General features: G+C 47.0%; 1 protein-coding gene across 1 annotated transcript in view; it reads left to right on the top strand.

Annotated features, from left to right (window-relative positions):
- Positions 1-6,513: 6,513 nt before the first annotated feature.
- The window catches only part of VANGL1 (VANGL planar cell polarity protein 1), a 47,237-nt gene continuing 32,721 nt past the window's right edge, over positions 6,514-21,029 (top strand). The window contains exons 1-4 of the mRNA XM_030949180.1: positions 6,514-6,608; positions 14,417-14,708; positions 16,460-16,586; positions 19,831-20,438. Of these exons, the coding sequence (XP_030805040.1) occupies positions 14,626-14,708; positions 16,460-16,586; positions 19,831-20,438 (818 nt within the window). The 5' untranslated portion in view covers positions 6,514-6,608; positions 14,417-14,625. The remainder of the gene's footprint in view (positions 6,609-14,416; positions 14,709-16,459; positions 16,587-19,830; positions 20,439-21,029) is intronic.

The raw sequence follows: 21,029 nt of genomic DNA, 5'->3' as shown, positions 1-21,029 counted from the left end.
CAAAATTTGAGACTGGCTATAAATGATACCTTTCCTTCTCCCACAACTCTTATTTCATTACACAGCTTTTTGTGGCAGCTGTAGGGCAAAACCAGTTCCTTACTGCTGTCTAAAAAGCTGTGTGAAAGGTTCCATGACCCTTTGATTCACTTTTTAGGGTAAAGTTTTTGATGTTGGCTTTACTGTGCTGCAAGAGAACCTTCCTGTTTTTCACACTGTTGACACTATTATTAGCCAACATATTTTTAGGGTCTTTTTGTACGACCAGGCAATTAGTAGCTCTTCCTAATAAGTGCTGTGACCAGGGAGACTTTGAGGTGCCAAACTTAATTGAATTTGAAGTTCATCTTCCAATAGGAAATCACCCCACAAGCAGTGGAAAGTATGTCCCTAAATATCTCATGGCCAACATACACCTCACTGGCTGCGTTTACACTGGCCCTGTGGCACCATCTGCTTATTTAATAATTCCAGGCCTGCCATGGCTCATCATGCTGACTGGTATGCTCCACACGAGGAGAAACCCTCCTGAGCTGGATGCTCTGTCCTTCACTCTTGGCTGTACCAAACAAGCCCATGGGATTCGTTACCTCTTTTGACCCTGCTGGAGCTGAGGGCAGCCAGTGCTGCACAGCACCTCTGTGGGTAAGACCTTTCTTGCAGCTGTTCCCACGAACAGCCCCCTCTGCATTTGGCAAAGTGCCCGCAGGATCAGAGTCCGACTGTGAGGGCTTGGAGGGGTGAGAGGTGGTGGGGTGGATGTACCTTGTTTTCCCATGTCTCTCAAACTGGCCCTCTTCCAGCAGGCCGGCTGGTGGCACTGTTAATCAGCTGCAGCAGCTCACAGTGCTTCTCCAGCCTGGAAAAAACGCTCCCTCTTTCCCAGAATTAAAACACCAATTACACTTTTTTCTTTGGCAGCTTGACTGAGCACACAATTTCAGTCTGCAGACTCAAGGCTCTGTTCCTCCACTTCTTCTTTTTCCTGCATGTTTATTGCCCTTTGTTCAAAGCTTTAGTTCCCAAGTATTCCAGTGTGTGCAGTCTTGTTCCTCAGCTTCACGCACACCTACGGTTCTCTGGCCACCAGTTGCACATGAACAGAGGATTTGGCCTGTGGCTGGGTCCCCCAGAACAGCCTGAAGTAGTTTTCTGCCCCCACTATGGCCAGCCATTCCTTTTTGAGGCCTCATGCCTTCCTTCATTGCAGCCTGTGTCCTGTGCCCCCACCCTGCTATGACTGACTAGAGTTACAGGGGAGAGGAGGGCTGACTGTTAATGTCCCTTAGCCCTTAAGGCCTGTACCTGTAACACAGAGGAAAAAGAGAGAGGTATCTGTAACACAGAGGAAAAGGCATGGTATGTAACAGATTCTGGCCCTCTAACGCAGGTGCTACTAAATAAATCAGGTTCTTGTCCTCTCTTGTCCTTTTCAACTGTACAGATGAAATCTAGCTCATTTTGTTCCCTTTAAATATACTTAGGAAATACTTCTGGAGTGTGGGGACTTTGTTGTGGGTTTTTTGCTTTCTTTTTTTTTAAACAATGTTCTTTAGTATTCTTTAAATCTGCTGAACCCAAAGAAAAGATCTACCTCTGTCTGCTTTGAAATGGAAGTGATATTTCAACTGAATCCTGAATTGGGTTTTTCAGAATCTCAGCAAAGTGATGTTTTTCTAGTGTTGCTACCCACCACCATTTCTCTTTATTTGGGTAGAAATCATGTATTTCAGATAATTAATTCCATAAAGGGCTCAGCAGCTTTTATACAAGTTGCTATACAAAATAAATGTGTCATGCTGCTTCTTCAGCTGTGCAGTACTATGCATTTTCCCTTTCTAAATAGCAACCACCCCAAAAGGGAAGGAAGGAGTTCTTTTGTAGTCATGTCCCTCTGGCCTCTCTCTCTCTCTCTCTTCTTTCAAACAAGATTTTTTGCAGCAGAAGAGCTGAAAAGTGGCACCTTGTGCATTCCTGCCATTGCACTTAAACTTTGGATGTAAGCTGCTGGAGTGAGGTCAGCAGCTGAGAGCACAATCTTGCACAGCTCAGATTGGCTGTACGAGCAGTTTCATCAGATAGGACCTCTGAAGTGACATCCACTCTCAGGAAAAAACTTTGCACCCCATGCTGGAGGCTCCAGCTGATGCTATATAAAAGCAGGCTGTAATTCAGAGTGACATTTATACTTGTGCTGGCTCAGCTCACGCTTGTGTTTCTTGACAAAGCATTGCCTCTGATTCTCAGGGCATTATGCACACAAATTTTCTCTTTAGTGGCCTGTAACTTGAGAATGATCTTTCCCTTCTATTCAGGAAGTAGTAAAAGCAATACCTAGCACAGAAAACAATCAGGTTTTATGCACTAATGTACACCTGTGATTTTGTCAGAGACAAAAATTATCAGGATATGTCACTGTGTGTTGGGGAAGGTGGAGCCTGGATTTTGAGGAAAGAAGAAGACTGGTTTCCAAGGTGATGGAAAAAATCTACACTGAATCCAGCCTCACTATCTTAACAAAAATGTCATATCTGTGTATCTCCAAACAGAGCAGAATCTGACCCACAAAAATGATCAATAGAAAAATATAAGGATAAGGAGATTGATTAATTTAAAAATTAAGTGAAGCCAAGGTCCTGGAGGAAAAAGAAAAGCAAACTTTTGAGCTGAGAGATGACTTAAAAGTGTAACATACATGTGAAGTTGTGTGAAAACTCCCATGGCTTTATAGTATATGATCCTGGAAGAGAGAATGTAGACCTTTATTCAGATGATTTCAGTGAATAGCAGGTTGCTGATGCATTGTGATCAGCAAATCAAAGTGTAAGATAGAATGATTCAAAACCCTAAAGGATATGCCATAAGAAAGGATAATGTCCACATTTCAGAAAATGCCTCATGTCTCTCTGGTTTTCTGTCCAACTCATGCTTTTCACAGTGAAAAGTCCAAGCCTGAGGAATACAGTAGATGGATTAGCAGAATTACATATGAGTGTCTTCTCTAGAATGCAGATGTCTGTGTCATTTTGAATTTCCTGCAAGTGTGTGTATTTCATGTTGGACTACACCATCCACCCATCTTGGCCCTGGTCAGACCGTACTGCATTGGTGGGAAGGCATGTAGAACCTTGAGAAAATGTGATGAAGACAGGAACTGTCTGGATCCTCACGTTTCAGGCAGGAAGAGAATGTTCCTGCTTGACTTGTAACATTTCCCTGTGTGTTTCTTCAGAGCTAAGGATAGAAACAACCCCCTCAAAGAGCTGTATGAAATGAGAATGCTAATCATGTTGCTGTTGAAAAAAGCAAATCAACAGAGTTAAGGAAAGACAGAAGTTGCATTTTGTAAAATCTGATAAAGGCTTTGGTTTCGGTGGCTTAAGCAGAAAATAGTTATTTAAATAACTTGCTGAAATAAGTGCAGGGCATCTGCTATCCTTTCTCTGCTGCTTCCAGTGAATTTGAGCAGCATTGACATTCACATGATAAGGATTGTATTTTTTTTTTTCCATAGAAGAGAGACAACTTTGGAGCAAATCAAAGGTATTTATGATCTCATAAAATGATCTCAAGTCTGCTGTGGAAAGGGATGAATCTGAAATCATCTTCCTTTCTTGTGTGCCACTTCATGGAACAGTTTGGGCCTGGCTTCATATGTATGCCCTAGTTCCTCACCTATCTGTGCATGCATCTAAGATCATGCCATAAAGCAGGGCCAGACCATATACTTGACCACTTACAAATCCTTCCTAAAATATCTCCTGGCCACTGTTCCATAAGGAACAGGAAGAGACCAAAGCAGAGGAGAATGTGTTTTGCAGTACAAGCACACTCTGGACCAGAGACCAACTTTCTTTGACATGGACATACTGGAGTCCACTAACATGATTCAGGGATTGGCACATCTAACACACCAGGAGCTGGGATTTTTTAGCTTTAAGAAGAGGTTTCAGAGTGGAGTTGATGTGTGTAAATGTGTATCACTATGTATAAATATCAGTTGGAAGGGAGTAAAAAAGTGGAGCCAGACTCTTCTCAGTGGGACCTAGTGAAAGGAAAGGAGAGAACAGGTGCCAACTGAGATGCATGAAATTATGTTTAAATGTGAGAAAAACCCAATATTTACTATTCATGTGTTAAACACTGGAACAGGTTGCCCAGGGAGCTTGTGGACTCTTTGTCTTTGGAGATGTTCAAAACCCTGCCTGGCACAGCCCCGAGCAACCTGCTTTAGTTGACCTTGTTCTGACTGGAAAGACTGGACCTCCAGAGGTCCATCCAACTGAAACAATTCTCTTGTGAATCTATAAGACCCATTCAGGTACGTTAAAGAAAACCCTAATCAACTCTAATTTTACCTATTCAGTAATGTACAGGAGCAGAGCACTTCACAAATTTCTGAACTATGACCCTTCTACACAGGTAGCTTGACTCAGATGAAACATTTCCTCATGTCTCAGAGGTTTAAACAGATGATGAGAGATAAACATGTAACAATATCTCAGAATCTGCCCCTGAGCCCATCTTCAGTGTTTTCCCCATTTGCCAGTCTTCTGTATAACACCTTGACCTAGTTAGGTGTAGTTAGGTGTGAGGGGCTTCACTGCTGGGTCCAAGAGGTATCTGCACCAGGTCTGGGCAGGGCATGGGTGCTGGTTCTCACTGAGGTTTGTGTACATCCCTAGAAATCTCCTAATCTCCTTCCCGTGGGGTACTGCAACAAGTCCTGCTGCTCTAAACCATGAAATGAATATTGAGAAATCCTCTAAATCTTCTTGAGCAGCTGCTGGGGCAACATGGTAGGAAAAGAGATTTAGCACAGTTTCTTTGTTGCTTTCAAAGATGTCTAGTTAAAGACCTTTGGTAAAGGTTTCTTTCCCTTGTTGATGTTTTTCCCCCGAGTTTCCATGGCCTTTCAGGCAGGGCAGTATCTCCCCCACATGGCACAGGTAAAACCTTGCTCCTTGGATCGAGTCTCTCTCCTGCCCCAGATGGGTGTCCTGCTTAAGCTCGAGCCTGTTGTCTTTTGTCACATTTCACCCACCTCTGAGCAGGGTGAAATGTGACAAAATGAGCAAGCCCATTAGCCACGAAGAGCCCTCAGCAGGCAGTGAGACTGAGGGAAGCTTTCAGCAGGGTGTCAGATGCTTTTCAGGGCAGAGACAGTCCCTGGAATGCAGCAGAGTACTCAGGCCTTGGGCAAGTTCAGACACATGTTGATGCATAATACAAGATGGAGCCTATCAGTTGATATCAGACTCTTCCAGTCAGTCACAGGGTTGGGTAGGCATGTATGCCATGCAAAATAGGAGGTAATGTAACTACCAAATCAGAGGGATATGGAAAGGTTTCTTGTCATTCCTGGTTGACTGTTTCATTGTCAAGTCATTCTGTGGGCTATGGATGTTGAGTAGGGGGCAAGCACCACATATAAAACTGTGGCATTATTTTGGGAAAAGGGAGGGAAGGCAAAGTGGAGGTGGAAATAAAAGATGCCATCTACAGAAGCCACAATGATGTAAAACATAAACTATCTCATAGCAATAACTTCAGTTTCTTCTGCATTTGTTCCATTTGTTGCCTGGGTCATATCTGAGCAGTTTAAAGTGCAGGACTGGAATCTAGGAGGTCTGGATTTTCTTCATACATTCCCAGTTGCTAGCTCATTGTATGTCCTGAAAACTTAAATATTTTTAAAGGGTAATTTTTAAACGGTAAGACAACCCAAAGGTGAAATGAAATAGGAGCAACATTTACATGTAGAAAAAATGACTTGTGCTAACGCAGGACTCTCCTGTTTCCTTCCCATCTGTCCAGAGCACCTGGTGCCAGGAATTTGGTGCCCAAGGCAGGCTTCAGGCAAACCAGGCCCTTCTCCCTGGGCGGCAGGAGGTCCTTCCTCATGGCAGTCCTCTTGTGACCAGGGCAAAGGGCGCTGCAGCTGCAGGCTTTGGGTGGAGGAACAGACCAAGCCGTCCCCAAAGCGAGGCATTAGAGTGCCTGGCAATACACTTAGCCTTGAAGGAAACCCAAGGACACCGTAGTCTGGGATGGGATGGCTCCAAGGGACTGATCTTTCTCTTGGAGGAGACGGTGACAGCATAGGACAGGCGAGGAGCTTGGCTGGGTGGAGGAGAGCTGCAGAGGCTTGGAAGAGCTGCGGGGCTCGTGGGCTGGGCACCGGGAGCAAGGAGGGCGGCGATGGGGAAAGCAGCGGCAGGAGATGTGAAGGAGCGTGTGTACGCCCGAGGTGCAGAGGAGGCTCAACTACGGGGAGAGGTTCAAGCGGCAAATCGGGCCTCGGGGGCTGAGTAGGGGGTCCGGCCGCACAGCCCCGCCAGGTGCGGCTGCAACCGGGCCCGACTCCGGGGAGACGTGGGTGCCGGAGTCTCAGGGACCGTCAGGCCGGCACTGCCAGGGCAGGCGAGCCTCGCCCGGGGGCGGTGGCTCCGGCGGGGGAGGGACGGGGTGCGGGGCGGTGCCGGGCACAGGAAGCGGAAAGCGGCAGCAGCGACGGCGGCCGCCGCCGGGGAAGGTGGCGGGGAGCGGCGCGGCGGCGGAGGGTCGGGTCGGTGCCGGCAGCAGCATGGGACGGCCGCGGGAGGGAGGTGAGTCCGTCCATCCGCCCGTCTGTCTGTGCGGGGCCGGCCGCGGTGCGGGCGGGCGATGCCGCTGCCCCCACCACGCCCTCCCGCCGCCGGGACCCCGCTGCTGGGGCGGCGGTGTGGCAGCCTCCGGCTCCCGCGCCTAGCCGCAGGGTCCGTGCCCGGCCGGGCGGTGCTGCTGAGGGCCCCGGCGGTGCCCGCTGCGGGGCCAGCCCGCCGCGTCCCGCTGCTCTGCCCGGCGCTTTCCTCGCTGCGCGCTGCTTCTCGTGCCTGGGCGATGGTGGAAGGCGGGCGGGGGCCTCCCTCCTGCCGGCCGGGGCTCAGCCTGCCCGCCGTGAGGCTGCGGGGGCGGCGGGTCCGCGGTCTCGGCATCCCGGGAGAAGGCGCTCGGTGCCGGCGAGGGCCGTGGGCGCAGCGGCGCTCTGCTGCCGAGCCTCGCCCTGCAAGGAGCCCGTGCGCTGTTGGTGCGAGAGGCTCCGCGCTGGTGTGAATGCTCTGCCGGTGGTGCCTTGCCTGCCCACGCCGTGTGAAACAAACTGCTCTGTGTTTGGGCTCATCCCGCTGGGCAGCACGGGAAGGGGAGCAGCAGTGACGGGAGAGAGAGCTGCTGCGAAATATCACAGGGGGGTTGGTTTTTTTATTCAGAAGGTTGTCGAGGTGGTGAACTGACTCTTATGCCGAGGGTTCGACTCTTTGAATTGCAGAGCCGGTGAAAGCATAAGTGACTTGATGGCAGGGTTTTCGATCTGAGGTGGGCGATTCTGTGGCTGTTTGGAGCAGTGGGATTTTTTTGACCCCGGGTTTGTCAGTTATGAACTGCCCACAAGATCTGTGCAGCTCTAAAGAGTTAAGAAATGGAGTCACGCTGGCTGGAAGTGCAAATTAGGATGTTATGAAGTATGTTCTGTGATATCACTGCCTGTGAGCTCAGCCTGACTTCAAGGAGGAGAGTTGTGGAGAAGGGAGCTTCAGCAGTGCTTTGCCACCTTTGAAAAGCTTCGTTTTGACCATGCTTGGCTCTTTTCCCCCACTGGGGTTTGGCTATTTAGCTGGCCACAGCTACGAGGATCACTGTTGGCTCAGTGATCACTACAGTTGTTAATTTTGAAAATAAATATGAATGGAGTCTTGTAGAAAGCCTCCTTTAAAAATGTTCCCTATAGCTGAAATTTTGGAATAATCCCAGGCTGTACTGGAACCAGCCAGACAAATATCTAACTGCTCCTAGCCACTGACCAGCAGCTCCCAGTGGTTGCTTCTGGCCTTTTGGTTTTGGTTAGCAGTGGCAGTTGTTCCTGGTGGCTGTTGTCTTATGGATATGTGCACCTGGAGAGGGCTTCCTGTCATTGTGAGACTGGGATACAGTACTAGGACAACACTACCAAATGACTGCAGTTGTACTAGCAGAGCTGCGTGTTGTGCTGTTGTAGCCTGCCTTCCTTACACCCCCACCTCTTGCAACCAAAGCAAAGGATGGTGTCAGAAATGTGACTTTGCTGCTGCAGGGCTTGTGCTGCTGTGTGGGGACCTGAGAGGCAGACCTGAGTGGAGAGCTGTGATGTCCAGTCCTGCTGGTGGGAAATAGTGAGCTCCTGTTTCTCCATGTCTGGTACTGTTGCTTGGAAGAAGAAAATGAACCCATGTAAAAACAATCTTAGTACTTCTTTTAATGCCTCATTAGCCTGTATGTCAGAATTTTCTGACTTGGGTCAAATTAAAAATCAATGGCTATTTCCTCTGGGGTCAACACCTTTGCCCTCTCTCCTTGCAAGGGCAGAATGGCATTGGACTTGTACAGATTTGAGCATGAGGGAGATGTAGAGAGACTCCATTCTGTGGAGTCCCACTGTGCTGTGTCCTGGGGATTTTCTCAGGGTCTGTAGACTTCTTTTTTGTTCTAAATTTAAATAGAAAATGCTGGCAGATATGTAGTGTCTTAAAGGAGGGAGTGCTCTTTCAGTAGAGAAACCTTTTCCAGTTCATACCTTTTAATGCTAACTCAGTATCTAAGTGCTATGGCTAAAAGCAAATATTGAAAATGAGGTACAGGTACTGCCTGTTGGGATAGACAGAGTCAGTGGTGTCTTGTGAGACTCTTTTCCCTATTTGTTTTGGTTTAAATGTCAATATGGAAAACTGTATTCTTGTGCACAGTCCCAGGTGCCCTGGTGTCCTGAGGTTGAGGCCGCACTACCTTGTGCCTGGTTGCATGGCTCTGGGGTTAAGAGGAGCACTGGAAGATCTGGCAGCATGGAAGAGACCCATGAGTGAATAGCAGAAGCTTTCACCAGTCTGACAGGATGGCACTGAGGTGTAGTTTGCATGACAGTCTCAAATGCTCATTGTGCTTCAGAAACCTGGACAGCACAGATGTGGCTCTTGGAGTGGGCAAAGGACATTCTCCAGCAAAGTGCTTCACAGATGGGCCCCATGTAGAGAGCTTCCAGCTGTGTAATAGGGGGACAAGAGGCTGGGGGTTACTGCTTGGAAATTCCACTCACTTGAGTTATGTTTTTGCCTGGGTATTTCTCTTGTCAGTTGCTGTGTTTTCACACCTGTGTTGCTGCATGTTCTGATTAAACAGTGGATTGCTTCTATGAACCAAGTGGCTTTTCTTTCTGAAATACCCATGCCATGGACTAATGGTTTTCAGCTTTGGGGCTGGAAATTCCAGGGGATCTGTGAAGTCTTTCTGAGGAGCCTCTGAGAAGCAAAAGAAAAGAGAACTTATTGCTAAAGGGCTTGAATTTGCTGCCTACTAAATGGGTTTTTTAGAATGAGGGGCTTGCAAATCAAGAGCCTCCACCATAGAGTAAAAGCCATGGTTTAGTTTTACTTTTATATATATATTAAAAAATATATGGCCAAAATTGACCTTATTTAATGACATGCAAAAATAAATATAAATATTTTAGAAAAACCTTGTTTCCCAAAGCTCATTGCCCGTTAAAACTGGAAGTCTTGGCTCTGTGAGTAGATGAGCATGGATGAACTTATGTGCTTCCAGATCAAGTTGCTGGATTGGAGCCTGCTCAGGAAATTCAAAAGCAAAAGGTTCCTGTGGCATTGCTCATAGGTCTTACTATGTCTGCAGTTGAAGTTACGCAACTTCTCGTTTTCCTGAAGTGAATAATGGGAATGTGCTGCAGCAGTACTGTGCAGCCAGGCCAATGCCGGAGTTGGAAAAGCTTCCTCACTGCTTAGCCGTATTAATTGTTTTTACTTTTGAACCCTCAGCGCTTGAGGTTCAGTATGTTTGATTTGCAAAGCTCTTCGTTTCACTAAATGAAGGGAAAAAAGAGATTTCTCAGTGCAATAGCTCGTGGGCATCCATTACCCTGTAGACAGCTGGTGCTGTTTAACAAGTGAGGCTGACGGCGTTTGGAGCTGAATTCTACGCACATCCTCACAGCCACTTGTGGCTGCTTTGCGCTCCAGATGGCGCTTCCAAATACACACAACTTCATGAACTGACTGGTAAACCAACTCTAATTGATTGCAAGTTTTAAACAGAGCAAGATTCAAACTGTGCAAAGATTTCAAAGATGAGCTGCTCTGGAGTTATTTGCCTCAACTTCACAGGGGAAAATCCATTGGGAAAGCATGGGATGTAAAGGGAGCTGTTGTTTGCGTTTGCCCTCTTTGATTTAAAGATGTAACTTGCTCTTTTAAATTTCTCTTGGGCTGGGAGCCAAACTGCTCTCTCTTGAAGACGATCACAAAGCAAACTTCATTGGAAATAGGATTGGGCTTCCAGCGTGGAAAATAGCAATTCAGAAGAACTCTTTTTGAGATTTATGAGCGTATGAAAAGAGGGAGTTACAATGAGTTGTGTAGCTGCGTAGAAACTGTAATTACAGTGATCTCTGGGGTATTCAGGGGTAGCTACATTTCTTCACAGTCATGCAGGGTGCGGCAGTCCTCCTTGCCAGCACAGGGTCCCAAAATTTACTTCGGGGTGCCCTTACCATTGTTTTCCGTCTAGTACTTGGCTTCTTTCTGTCATCAGTGAATAGGGGAAAGGCAGAGTGAGAGTGCTGGCCCTACTGGGAGCAAAGTTCTGGGTGTACAGTTTATACAACTGTCGTGGTGGAGCAGAGGAGGCATTCCCATCTCCCCTCTAGCTGTTCGCTTGTGCTGCTATTCACCCTGATGTTGGTTTTGATGTTTTGAGCTGTGCTGTGAACTAGGTCACGGAAAGGATCCAAGACAAAAGCGTGGCAGGGGGCGAAAAGGGATTTTTTGTTTTGTTTTCCAGCAGTGCTGTTTGCTTGCTGAGAATTGTGTTGACACAACCGAGAGTGGTGAACCGTGGTGTGGAGGTGGAAGCTACTTACACCAGCTTTCTTGTCAACGCTGAAATACAGTGCAACTGTACCCTCAGGCCAACAGAGCTTTGTTTCATGCAGGGCCAGAAGCTCTGCAAACAGACCATGCCTTCAGCAGAGTCCTGCAAGATGTAATCATCATTTGTGAAGCCATTTCAATTGGCTACGTTGTACTCTGAATTCAGGCTCTTTTGTGAAGGGATGAGGCCCCAAATGATGGGGCTGCTGCTTAAGCAGAACAGTTGTTCTTGCCCAGAGGGGTAGGTAGGAATCATCATTAACAGTGATTTAGTAGTGGAGGTGTGTAAAGACTGTGCTTAGTTTGGATATGGTTATGTTATGAAGGACACACAACAGCTTGTCTTCTCTAGGTCTCCTCAGGCTCTAGTAGTGGGTGCTCTTGGGGTGATGGCTAATTCAGTGTTGACTTCTGTCTACGCCACTGGAAGAGCTCCAACCCAGAGAAGTAGTTTAGCTTGTTAATTGTCTTTTGGTCCCTTCCTTACCTCCTCCACAGTAGTTTCAGAAGCTTTTGTGGTGTAAGGCTGCCCTGCCTTCCTGCTGTGAAGCAGACCAGGAGGTGGGTAACTGGCTTGGCATGGCTGTGGGGAGTGTGTGGACTCTGCTCCTCCCTCCTTGGCTGGGAGTGGTGTCTATCTAGCAATCCAGGCTACCCTCTGTTGGACAAATCTAGGAAGCCTTCTTGACAGTCAGTCTCAGCTGGGCACCAGGCAAAGCCAATGTTCTTCTGCTTTTTGCAGCTGAGGTTGGGCAGATGTATTTTGTTCCTGGCTGGCCTATGAGTGCCTCGACAGGAAGATCTATTTAGCCACTGGTGTATCCTGCAGTTGGGGCAAGGAGGAGGTGCAGAGTCCCTGAGTTCATCATAGAATCATTTAGTTTGGGAAATACCTCTGAGATTACTGCTTTTGACAGTGATCCAGGAGACTTGATGGTTTTTGGGGGCTGCCTTGTTGACTTTTCACAGAGCCGTGTCAAAACCGTTGCTCTTGCTTACACAGAAGAGGAAAGTTGGCATGATCCAGCCTGCCCTGATGTTCCTGTGTTGGTCTTTTCTGCCTGGTGCCCAAGCACTGCCTTACTTCACTCACCATCAAATGGGCACTGCTTGTTCATGGTACCTGCCCAGGCAGCCTGTGCATCTCCACAGCAGCCTCTGCCTGCAGATATGTTCCCAGAGGCCTCCAGAGAAGTATGGTCCTGTGCTGATGGGGTGAGAGGGGTCAAAAGAGGTGCTCTATTCCCAGTCCCTGCCTCAGCTCTGCTTCTTTTACCTGGGATTTGGGGGGAAATCCTTCTATGTGGTTAGAGGAAAAGGATGAGAGTTTATACTTTCCTGGAGGGCTAGAAAAATACGTAACCTTTACTGATATATGCCAGCAGCTCTCCTTGCTTTTCCTATATGCAGTGATATCTATCTGTAAAGGTAATGGCTGTTCTCAAAGGGACTCCAGTAACATCATAAACAGTGGTTTAAGGCTACAATAACTTGTCAGCTTTTGTTCAGCTGAGGGTGTTTCTGGTCTGTGGTGCCTAATGACTGTAAAGTCCTGTGTAGCCATCTCCTCATCGTGCTTTTTGAATGTAGGGGGGTCGTGGCCTCATCTCCATTTATCAGAGGAAGACAGAGAGAAAGGATTTTTCTGTGTTGCCTAGCAGGACAGTAGAGGTAAAAATCAGCTTTAATGAGCCTATTGCTGGAGCAGTAAGGTACAGGCTGTGTGCAAATCCAGGGAGTTAACGAGTGTTAACATCACATCCTAGGCTGGGGGATTTTTATTCTTGTTACAGTAATGATGCCATTTTCCAAACTGTGCTGTGCCTTGGCTTTGTTTAACTGTATTTAAATCCATCCTCATTCCTTTCCTCCTGAAACCGGGCCTTATGGTCCCATGCTTATTTGTCCTTTCCATATTCTCTGAGGCACAATGTGCCCTTAGAGCTTGGGAATCCTGTACACAGAAGTCCCCATGCCTTTCTGCTTTCCAGGAGCCCTGGAAAGCCAGTGTTGTGCAAATACCTGCAGCTCTGGATGCAATGGGGGTGCTGCTTTACTTTGTTGGAGATTGCATGTCCAGCCAAGGAACCCTGTGGGGAAGAGGCTTGGTTCTTTGGCAGTGCTTGCATGTGGCAGAGCTCTGCTCTGCTGCGAGCCTCTGTGGAGGTGTTATGGAGGTGTTACGGCTCGCAAGAATAGTTGCCAAAGCAGGATTTCTGTTGTTGTCCCTCTGTCTTTGGGGAAGGAGAGGGATGAAAGCAGTGGTTGCCTTTTTTTATTGCTAGCAGCTTCAAAAACTGCTGTGAGCAGAAAATTATGGAGGGATCTAATTTAATATTAAAGTGCTCTTTGCCCACTCTGAAAGCATGGCATGGCTTTAGTGCTGTGTTGGCTGGAGGCAGCAGTTGCCTGGGCAGAAGGCATGTGAGAGTGCTCCTGTGTGCCATAGGAGTGCTGGGCTGTGCCAAGGTACCTCTGTCCATAGCTGCAACCCTTCCCTCTTCCCTATTTGCATGTGTTTCCCCAAACCGGTGGTTAACTCCTTAACTCCCCTCCTTTCTATGTCTCTTCTCACCTATCTCAGGATGTGGATTTGGAAAGTGGGATGATGTCTACCCTTCCTTCCCACAGGGCTCGGGGGTTTTGAGGTGTTACTGTTGGGAATTGTTTTAATGTTGCCCTGGTCCTGCCCCAAAAAGCATGACCCTCTTCTGCCCTTTACAGATGTGACTTCAGCTGCTGTTCCAAGTGGAAGTACATTGTAGGAAGCGTGGCCCATATAGTCTAGATGTGATCTCTAATCGAGTCTCCCCAGTGTTATTAGTATGTGTATATTTAGAGATGATTTTTAATAAAATTGAATTCTTCAGGGCCCGAATTAGCTTCTGGAGACAAAGGTTACAAAGAGGGGGAGGTGTTCACAGTGCCATTGATTGTACAGTAACTAATGCCTGTATAATGGGCACACCTTGCAGTTAAGAAAACAAAGCAGGTTCAGACATAGTGGGCTGATTCTCTCCAGAATTTCTACTAGGGAAGTTGCCTTCAGCCCCACCCCTTCCCCCTGTAAATAGGCTGTAATGCTGCTGTTCTGAAAGAGGGGTTATTTGGGTTGTGTGTCACGCAGGACAAGAGATGTGGTGTCGAAGCCAAGCCTGGTCATTTTTCTGTGAGTGAATTTTGATATGTAAGGCTGCTGTGCCTTCTCCAAGTCACTGTCCCAACCAGGTGACCTAGACTGTCTCTTCCAGCTTTTTAGATTAATGGGCTAAACTCTGCAAAACAGAGGCACTGAATTCATTTAAAGCTCTTCAAATGCATATATTTCACTAGATCAGAAAGAGAGGCTGAGCAGGACAGGCTTGATGAGTGTGATATGTGGCCAGAGTGAGGGAATTCCTGCAGCAGGGATGATGTCTTGCTTTGCTTAGAGTGCATTTCCATGCCTGTTTCTCGTTTCTTAGGTCAATCGTGAGAAGCCAAGCACCCTCCCTCCCCTTCCCTCTGATCAGATTCCTTTTAAGTGAAGCTTACTCAGTCTCTGAGGACCAGATCTCACCGATGACTGGGAAGCAAAGAGTACCCAGGAAAGCACTTTTACCACGGACTCCACCTCAGGAGCACCAGGAACTCATCTTCTAAATAAAATCTGTGCCCCTTCTGTGCACACCCGATGTCTGCTGCAATGGATACAGAATCAACATATTCGGGATACTCCCACTACTCAGGTCACTCCAAAAAAGCTCACAGACAAGGGTAAGGAAATGTTTGTTTTTAATTACTTACTGCTCTAAGTTAGGATGTGTCCTATGGGGAAAAAACCTGTAAGCCAGGATAAAATCGGTGGACCCAGATGTCTGGAGGAGATAGATGTAGAAAGTCCTCGTGGGGAGCACAGTGAGGAGACCTGAAGCTGCTAATTCAGTGATATTCAACCTGTTGGATGCATGCTGGGGTTATGTATGGCCAAAAAGATTGGGATAGTGCCAAAGATAGCAGAAAGAAAAGATCACCTAACTCCCCTCTTAAAGGGCGAGGGATGAGTACGATATCTGGGGAGAAGATGTGTTAGACTTCCTAAATTGATAATTGCTAGTTGTCTTCTAATGCCATTTCTTTATTCCCTAATAATAAGGTTTCCTGCCTCTCCCCGCCCTCCTCCAGCCTACTCTGTTAATGGTGTGTTGAGGTTTTTTTAAATAGAATTTGAGTGGTACTTGAGTCGGCAACAAGTCCTTTATCAGCGTTGATTGGATTAGAAGTCAGGCTTTTCTGAACTTGAATAGCAAGTCCTTTCTGTTGTAGTAGTTCAACAGCCTGAAAACCCATCTGCTCTGAAACTTCTGGTTATTTGGAAACGTTTTCTTTTCTTTTTTTTTCCTACACTATACTTAGTTTTACATGTAAAATATGTGCCACTTACTGTTTGCAACTTATTACTGAGCTGGTCCAAAATAATTTTGCAATTCGGAAGCAATTACCCTGTGTGGTTGGAAAAAGAATTCTTCCATGAAGTCTCTTTGCTCACAGTCCAGTTATCGAGTAAAACATGTCTTGTTTGCCTTTTTTCCCTTCTTTAGCATCCAACCCCCAATACAGATTGCCCTTTTAAACTTAGAATGCTATGTGGGAAAGATGCCTTCAGAGTTCCAAAAACAACATAAAAATCCTTGAGTCCTTAAACTGGAAAAAGTGTCATCCCATGAAACCTTTGGGCTTTGGTAATTTCAAGGGAGGCAGAGTTGGGATACTCGTGAGTGTTAAGCCAGTCCCTCAGCACAGTGAGGGTTTCCAGTGCTGCTTTCCTGTCCATGTGGGAACGGGGAGGAAAGCATTGGTGAGCAGATTGGTGGGGCTTAATTCATCTTGAGACTTTCTCAGATGAGAAGCTGTGAGGTCCGCAAGGGTGCTCTGGAAATAAAGACTGGCCTTGTACCCTTGATGTTCTTGCTTTCTTTGTGAGAGGTTAACTTGAGGTTATTAACCAGTGGAAATAAACTTCACCAATTGTCCTACAGTGTTAAGGTCAGAGATGACAAGACTCTGCTTTGCAGGAACTAAAGCTCTATTGATTAATTCCTGATGTTAACTGGGCATGTCCCTGCAAGACACTTTCTTGTAGGCGAAGAACTGTGTAGACCAGTAAATTCCAAATGGAATTGCCAGTTGTTTGGAGCATGCAGGCTTTCCTTTTAAGCACAGCATTGATGGAAGGTGATTTAAGAGAATGTGAGGTGATGGGCATGGATCCCTGTCCTCCCCTCTGCTGTCACTGAGGGAGTGGCCTGTCCCAGCCTCCAGGCTGTCAGCTTCTCTGGGCAAGGTCCCTTTCCACCTCCTCCAGAGCTTGTTCTGTCGCAGCCTGAGTCTATGTTGATCAAGAGGAGGACAAACCTGGCTGATCTAATGCTTGGGGCACCTGTTGCAGGTGGAGGTGCAGCACCTTTCAGGCCCTGCTCCATAGAGTAACTGGTAACATTGTTCTCCTCCTCCTCTCTTTGAAAAAGGAGCCGGGACAGACACAAATCTCCGCGAAGCAAAGACGGCAGTCGGTCTGAGAAGTCGGTCACTATCCAGACGCCTCCTGCAGAGCCGCTGCTCGGGAATGACGCCTCCCGGGCAGAGGAGGGCCAGGTAAGGAGGGCTGGAAACAAACCCGCAGGTGTGTTGTGGGACAGAGCATGGGGCTTGCTGGCTCATGAGAAGGAAGAATTGGGAGAATTGGGAATTCTTTCTTTCTCATAGGAAGAAAGAATTGCTTGCATGCTGCTTAGTAGAGAATCATGGCTTTTGGGTGCCCTTTGCTCATGCATACAGCCAAAGTCACTCTGTCTTGTTCTGAGGGTGCTGTTTGTGACAGCACCAGTGCTGATGTGACAACTCCTTGGGCACTACTTTGACTCTTTCTCCAGAGTGTCATCTGCCAAGCTCTATACAAACATCTGTTTCCATCGTCTCACTGTGCATTATTCAGGTCAGCCCGTTCAGCTGTGTGTGTATTTCAGTTTTTATCCAGGATTTGCTCCAGGTAATCTTGTAAAGTGCATTAGAACCAGGATTCCAATAGAGAAAGGAATGAAGAGATGTGAAATTAGTGTGAAATAGCTGTGAAGGAGGGTGGACTCAGAAAAAGCTACTACATTAACAATGGGTTTGGTAAAAACTAGAATAATGCTGCATTTGGATTGTACCTAGGATGGATCCAGTGCTCTGCTCTAGCAGGTGATGTAGAGGTGCATATTCATTTTCAAAGCATGCCTGGTGCTGCAAGGCCTAGAATGCAGGATGCTTCAGTACCCCTCCTGGGCTGGATTTGGGGTTTGTTAATCCTTGGCGGTGGAGTTCCACTTCTGTCTTTACAAAAAAAAAAAAAAAATCAGTGTGCAGTTTCCAGCCAAACTGTGTAACAGTATTCATGTACCTAGGGGTGTGCTCATTTCATGTCCTGTAATTTGGTGTTTTGTAGTCAGTTGCTTCTTTTCATGAGTCCCAGCTGTTATTTCAAATAGTTTCTAAAGGCGCTGGTGAATTCCTAAGTCCTTGTTTTCATGCAGCCCTCCTCAATTAAAGCCAAAGCTAAATAAGTTGATGTGTGAGCCAGACTTTTCTCCTAGGGAGCAGAGTGTCCTCTGTTAGGTCCAACAACTGTGTACCACTAGAGATTTAGCCTCATATTTCCTCTCCTGTGAGGAGAGGCTGAGACAGGTGGGGTTGTTCAGCCTGAAGAAGAGAAGGCTCAGAGGTGACCTTATTTTGTGGCCTTTCAGTATCTGAAAGGAGCCTACAAGAGAGCCAGAGAGGGACTTTTTACAAGGGCAGGCAGTGATAGGACAAGGGGGAATGGCTTTAAACTGAGAGAGGTTAGGTATTAGGATATTAGGATAGGATATTAGGAAGAAATTATTTGCTGTGAGGATGGTGAGGCACTGGAACAGATTGCACAGAGAGGTTGTGGCTGCCCCATCCCTGGAAATGTTCCAAGGCTGGGTTAGATGGGGCTTTGAGCAACCTGGTCTAGTGGAAGACGACCCTGCCCATGGCAGGAGGGTTGGAACTGGATGATCTTTAAAGTCCCTTTCAACCCAAAGCATTCTCTGAGTCTCTGATTCCATATAAATGCGCATTTTTTTGCATTAGGCTGTAGTCCACTTTTTCAAGTGGCAAGAGTTGTAAGGGCTAAACTGTGACTAGGGTTGCCTGTTGTCTTCTGGGATGTGGCCTTAAGCTGCCCTGGTGTTCCTGTCCCTTGTCTTTTCTGCACAATTTTGCAGCTCATCAAATGGAGGAAACTATGCAGAACTACTTAATGCATAAACATAAAATAGTTGAAATGCTTGAATTGCAGAGGTGCTGTTAAAGAGTACAATGTGGCAGGAATATGCTGCTTTTCAGGACATGCTACAATGCAGATCTCTTCCGGGGCCTCTGCTTTGGTGAGAAGTGACTCAAAAACCCCTCATATTAATTCAAGATGCTGACTATTTGTGGTTGGTCTGTCTCAAAACCCTACTGCTCTAGGCATGGGAGGTATTCATGTCTTGGAGTGCTTTAGAAGTTAAATCCATGGAGTTGGGAGTTGTTCCAAGTAGTTGTGCTGCTTCAGTCTAGTCCTTTCCCAAAGATTCTCTCCTCTAGCTCTTAAAAAGAAGTGAATAAGGTTTAAAATTATGCCTGTCTCTTTCAAATGAGTTGTTTTGGTCAGCATGTGCAGTTGGAGAAGTCTGAGGGAAGTTGTAAATCCTATTAATGACACAAGCTGCAGGAGGATATTCTTAGGAAGAAAAGCAAAAATGTGGTTCTGAATGAGCATTGTGCCTACAGAGGTGCCAGGTGCCAAGCAGCAGAGCCACATGCATTGCCACTCTTTGGCATGCATTTGTGGGAAGCATCAGGAGCCTCCATGTGCATGAGTCACTCCAGCAGCAGCTGTGAGTCAAATCCATACGTGTCAGTGTAGCTCTTTGGCTGTGCCAGCAGCTGGAAGGAGCAATTGGAGGCATTGTAGCCTGGGAAAACCAATGCAGACATTGTCTGATGTTAGCTAGGGAAGAAATGAGACTTTCGGAGCACGTAATGTAATCTGAAACTTGCCAGCATGGTGACTGTATTTCAGGTAAGCCTCTTTGTGAGTAAGTGGCTTCTGACAATGGCCTGGATTGTAATACCAGAGCTGCTTGGCAGCCCAGGATCCTCTAAACTTAAAAGCCCCATACCTGAAAATATCCTTTGTGATCACCTGTAATGTGTTGGTTTAACTAAACTTTTATTAGATTGTCAGCTACTGAGGGCAGTGCTACTGTAGAGGAGAATAAAAGACAGTGAAGTGGAGGAACTTGCTGGAGGTGTGGTTGCTTCTATTACGGATGGAAAAATAATGTGTGAACATGTTTTTGATTGTGTAACAACAACAACTGGCTTGAAACGCTGAAATGAAAATTTCCCTTCCAGGTGCTTTTGTGGTGCAGTTGCACTGCAGAATTTGTGGGCTGGAAGAATACTAGTCCTTGCCCTGGACATGGGAACTGGTGATTACTAGAGTTTCCAAGGCTTATGTCATGTAACTCGTTAAATGTGCTGGAAGAAGAACCTCTAGGGATACAGTGAGTGGCACAGCAAGCTGAGCTACCTGCTCTGCAGTTATGGGCTTTTAGCACCTAATATTTATAGTCACTGGTTTGGACAAGTTGCTGTTGTTTCCAAACCTTTACTAATTGTCAGGGTTGATTATTCACTATGTTTAAGGTGTTGATTTTACTGTATATTTTTTCTGGAATTTAAAGACTGTCATAGCAATCTTTCCAGGCAAGAAAAATAGAACATCTGGAAGGAATGGCCTGATTGTTTCAGTGTTATTTCTATTTATCTCTCCCTCCTTCAGGATGACAACTGGGGTGAGACCACGACGGCAATCACAGGCACCTCTGAGCACAGTATTTCCCAGGAGGACATTGCCCGGATCAGTAAGGATCTGGAAGACAGCGTTGGGCTGGACTGCAAACGTTACCTGGGCTTAACAGTGGCAGCTGTTCTCGGACTCCTAGTCTTCCTTACCCCCATTGCCTTCATTCTGTTACCCCAGATCCTGTGGCGAGATGATCTGGAGCCGTGTGGTACTGTGTGTGAGGGACTGTTCATCTCTGTGGCGTTTAAACTCCTCATTCTCCTGATCGGGACCTGGGCTCTTTTCTTCCGCCAGCCCAAGGCAGACCTACCCAGGGTGTTTGTGTTTCGGGCCCTTCTACTGGTCCTCATCTTCCTCTTTGTGTTCTCCTACTGGCTCTTCTATGGCGTTCGCATCCTGGACTCGAAGGACACCAACTACCAAGGGATAGTGCAGTACGCCGTGTCCCTGGTGGATGCCCTGCTCTTCATCCACTACCTGGCCATCGTGCTGCTGGAGCTGCGGCAGCTGCAGCCCATGTTCACCGTCAAGGTGGTGCGCTCCACGGACGGAGAGTCGCGCTATTACAGCTTGGGACACCTCAGGTATGTGCAAGCCCTTGGGGTCCTCTGGTGCAGATAAGTGTGGCTCAACTGCTGCATTTGAGTCCGTGTTGCTGCTGGTTCATGAATCTTCCCCCCGAAGAATTCCAGAGTCCCTCCGAAGTTACCAAACTGAATCTCTCTGCCCCCTTCTCTGAGTGTGGGAGAGGCTGTATCTGCCTCAGAGGAGTCCTGTGCATTTCAGTAAATGAAAAAAAGCTGATGTCATAACTTTGGGATAGTCAATAGCCTGATGAGGTCTTTAAAATCCTTGTCTGGGCTTCTTTTCCTGTCTCCTTACTGGAGGAAAGTGGAGAGCTCTCCTTGTGTAGTTGGACCTGCCTTGTGCATTTTGATTGTAGGGGCCAGACCCTGCTTTGAGAGCTGCCCTTCAGGCTGTGCAGAGCATAACTGCTCAGAGACTCCTGACACCAGGTCAGGCCATGTGGCAGGAGCTGAAGGTTTTATGGCATGATGCTCTTTTTGCCATTAGGTATGGATCAGTTTGCTGGGTTGGATGTATTTGGGAGCCACAGGTATGACGCAAGCATGCTGGTTCCACCCTCTTGCTGGCATTACTGCTTCCCTCAGCAA

The sequence above is a fragment of the Camarhynchus parvulus genome, chromosome 1 (genome assembly GCF_901933205.1).
Source record: "Camarhynchus parvulus chromosome 1, STF_HiC, whole genome shotgun sequence".
In the NCBI taxonomy this organism is placed as follows: Eukaryota; Metazoa; Chordata; class Aves; order Passeriformes; family Thraupidae; genus Camarhynchus; species Camarhynchus parvulus.
The sequence above is the reverse complement of the archived record's forward strand: the minus strand, read 5'-3'. Positions and strand labels throughout refer to the sequence as shown.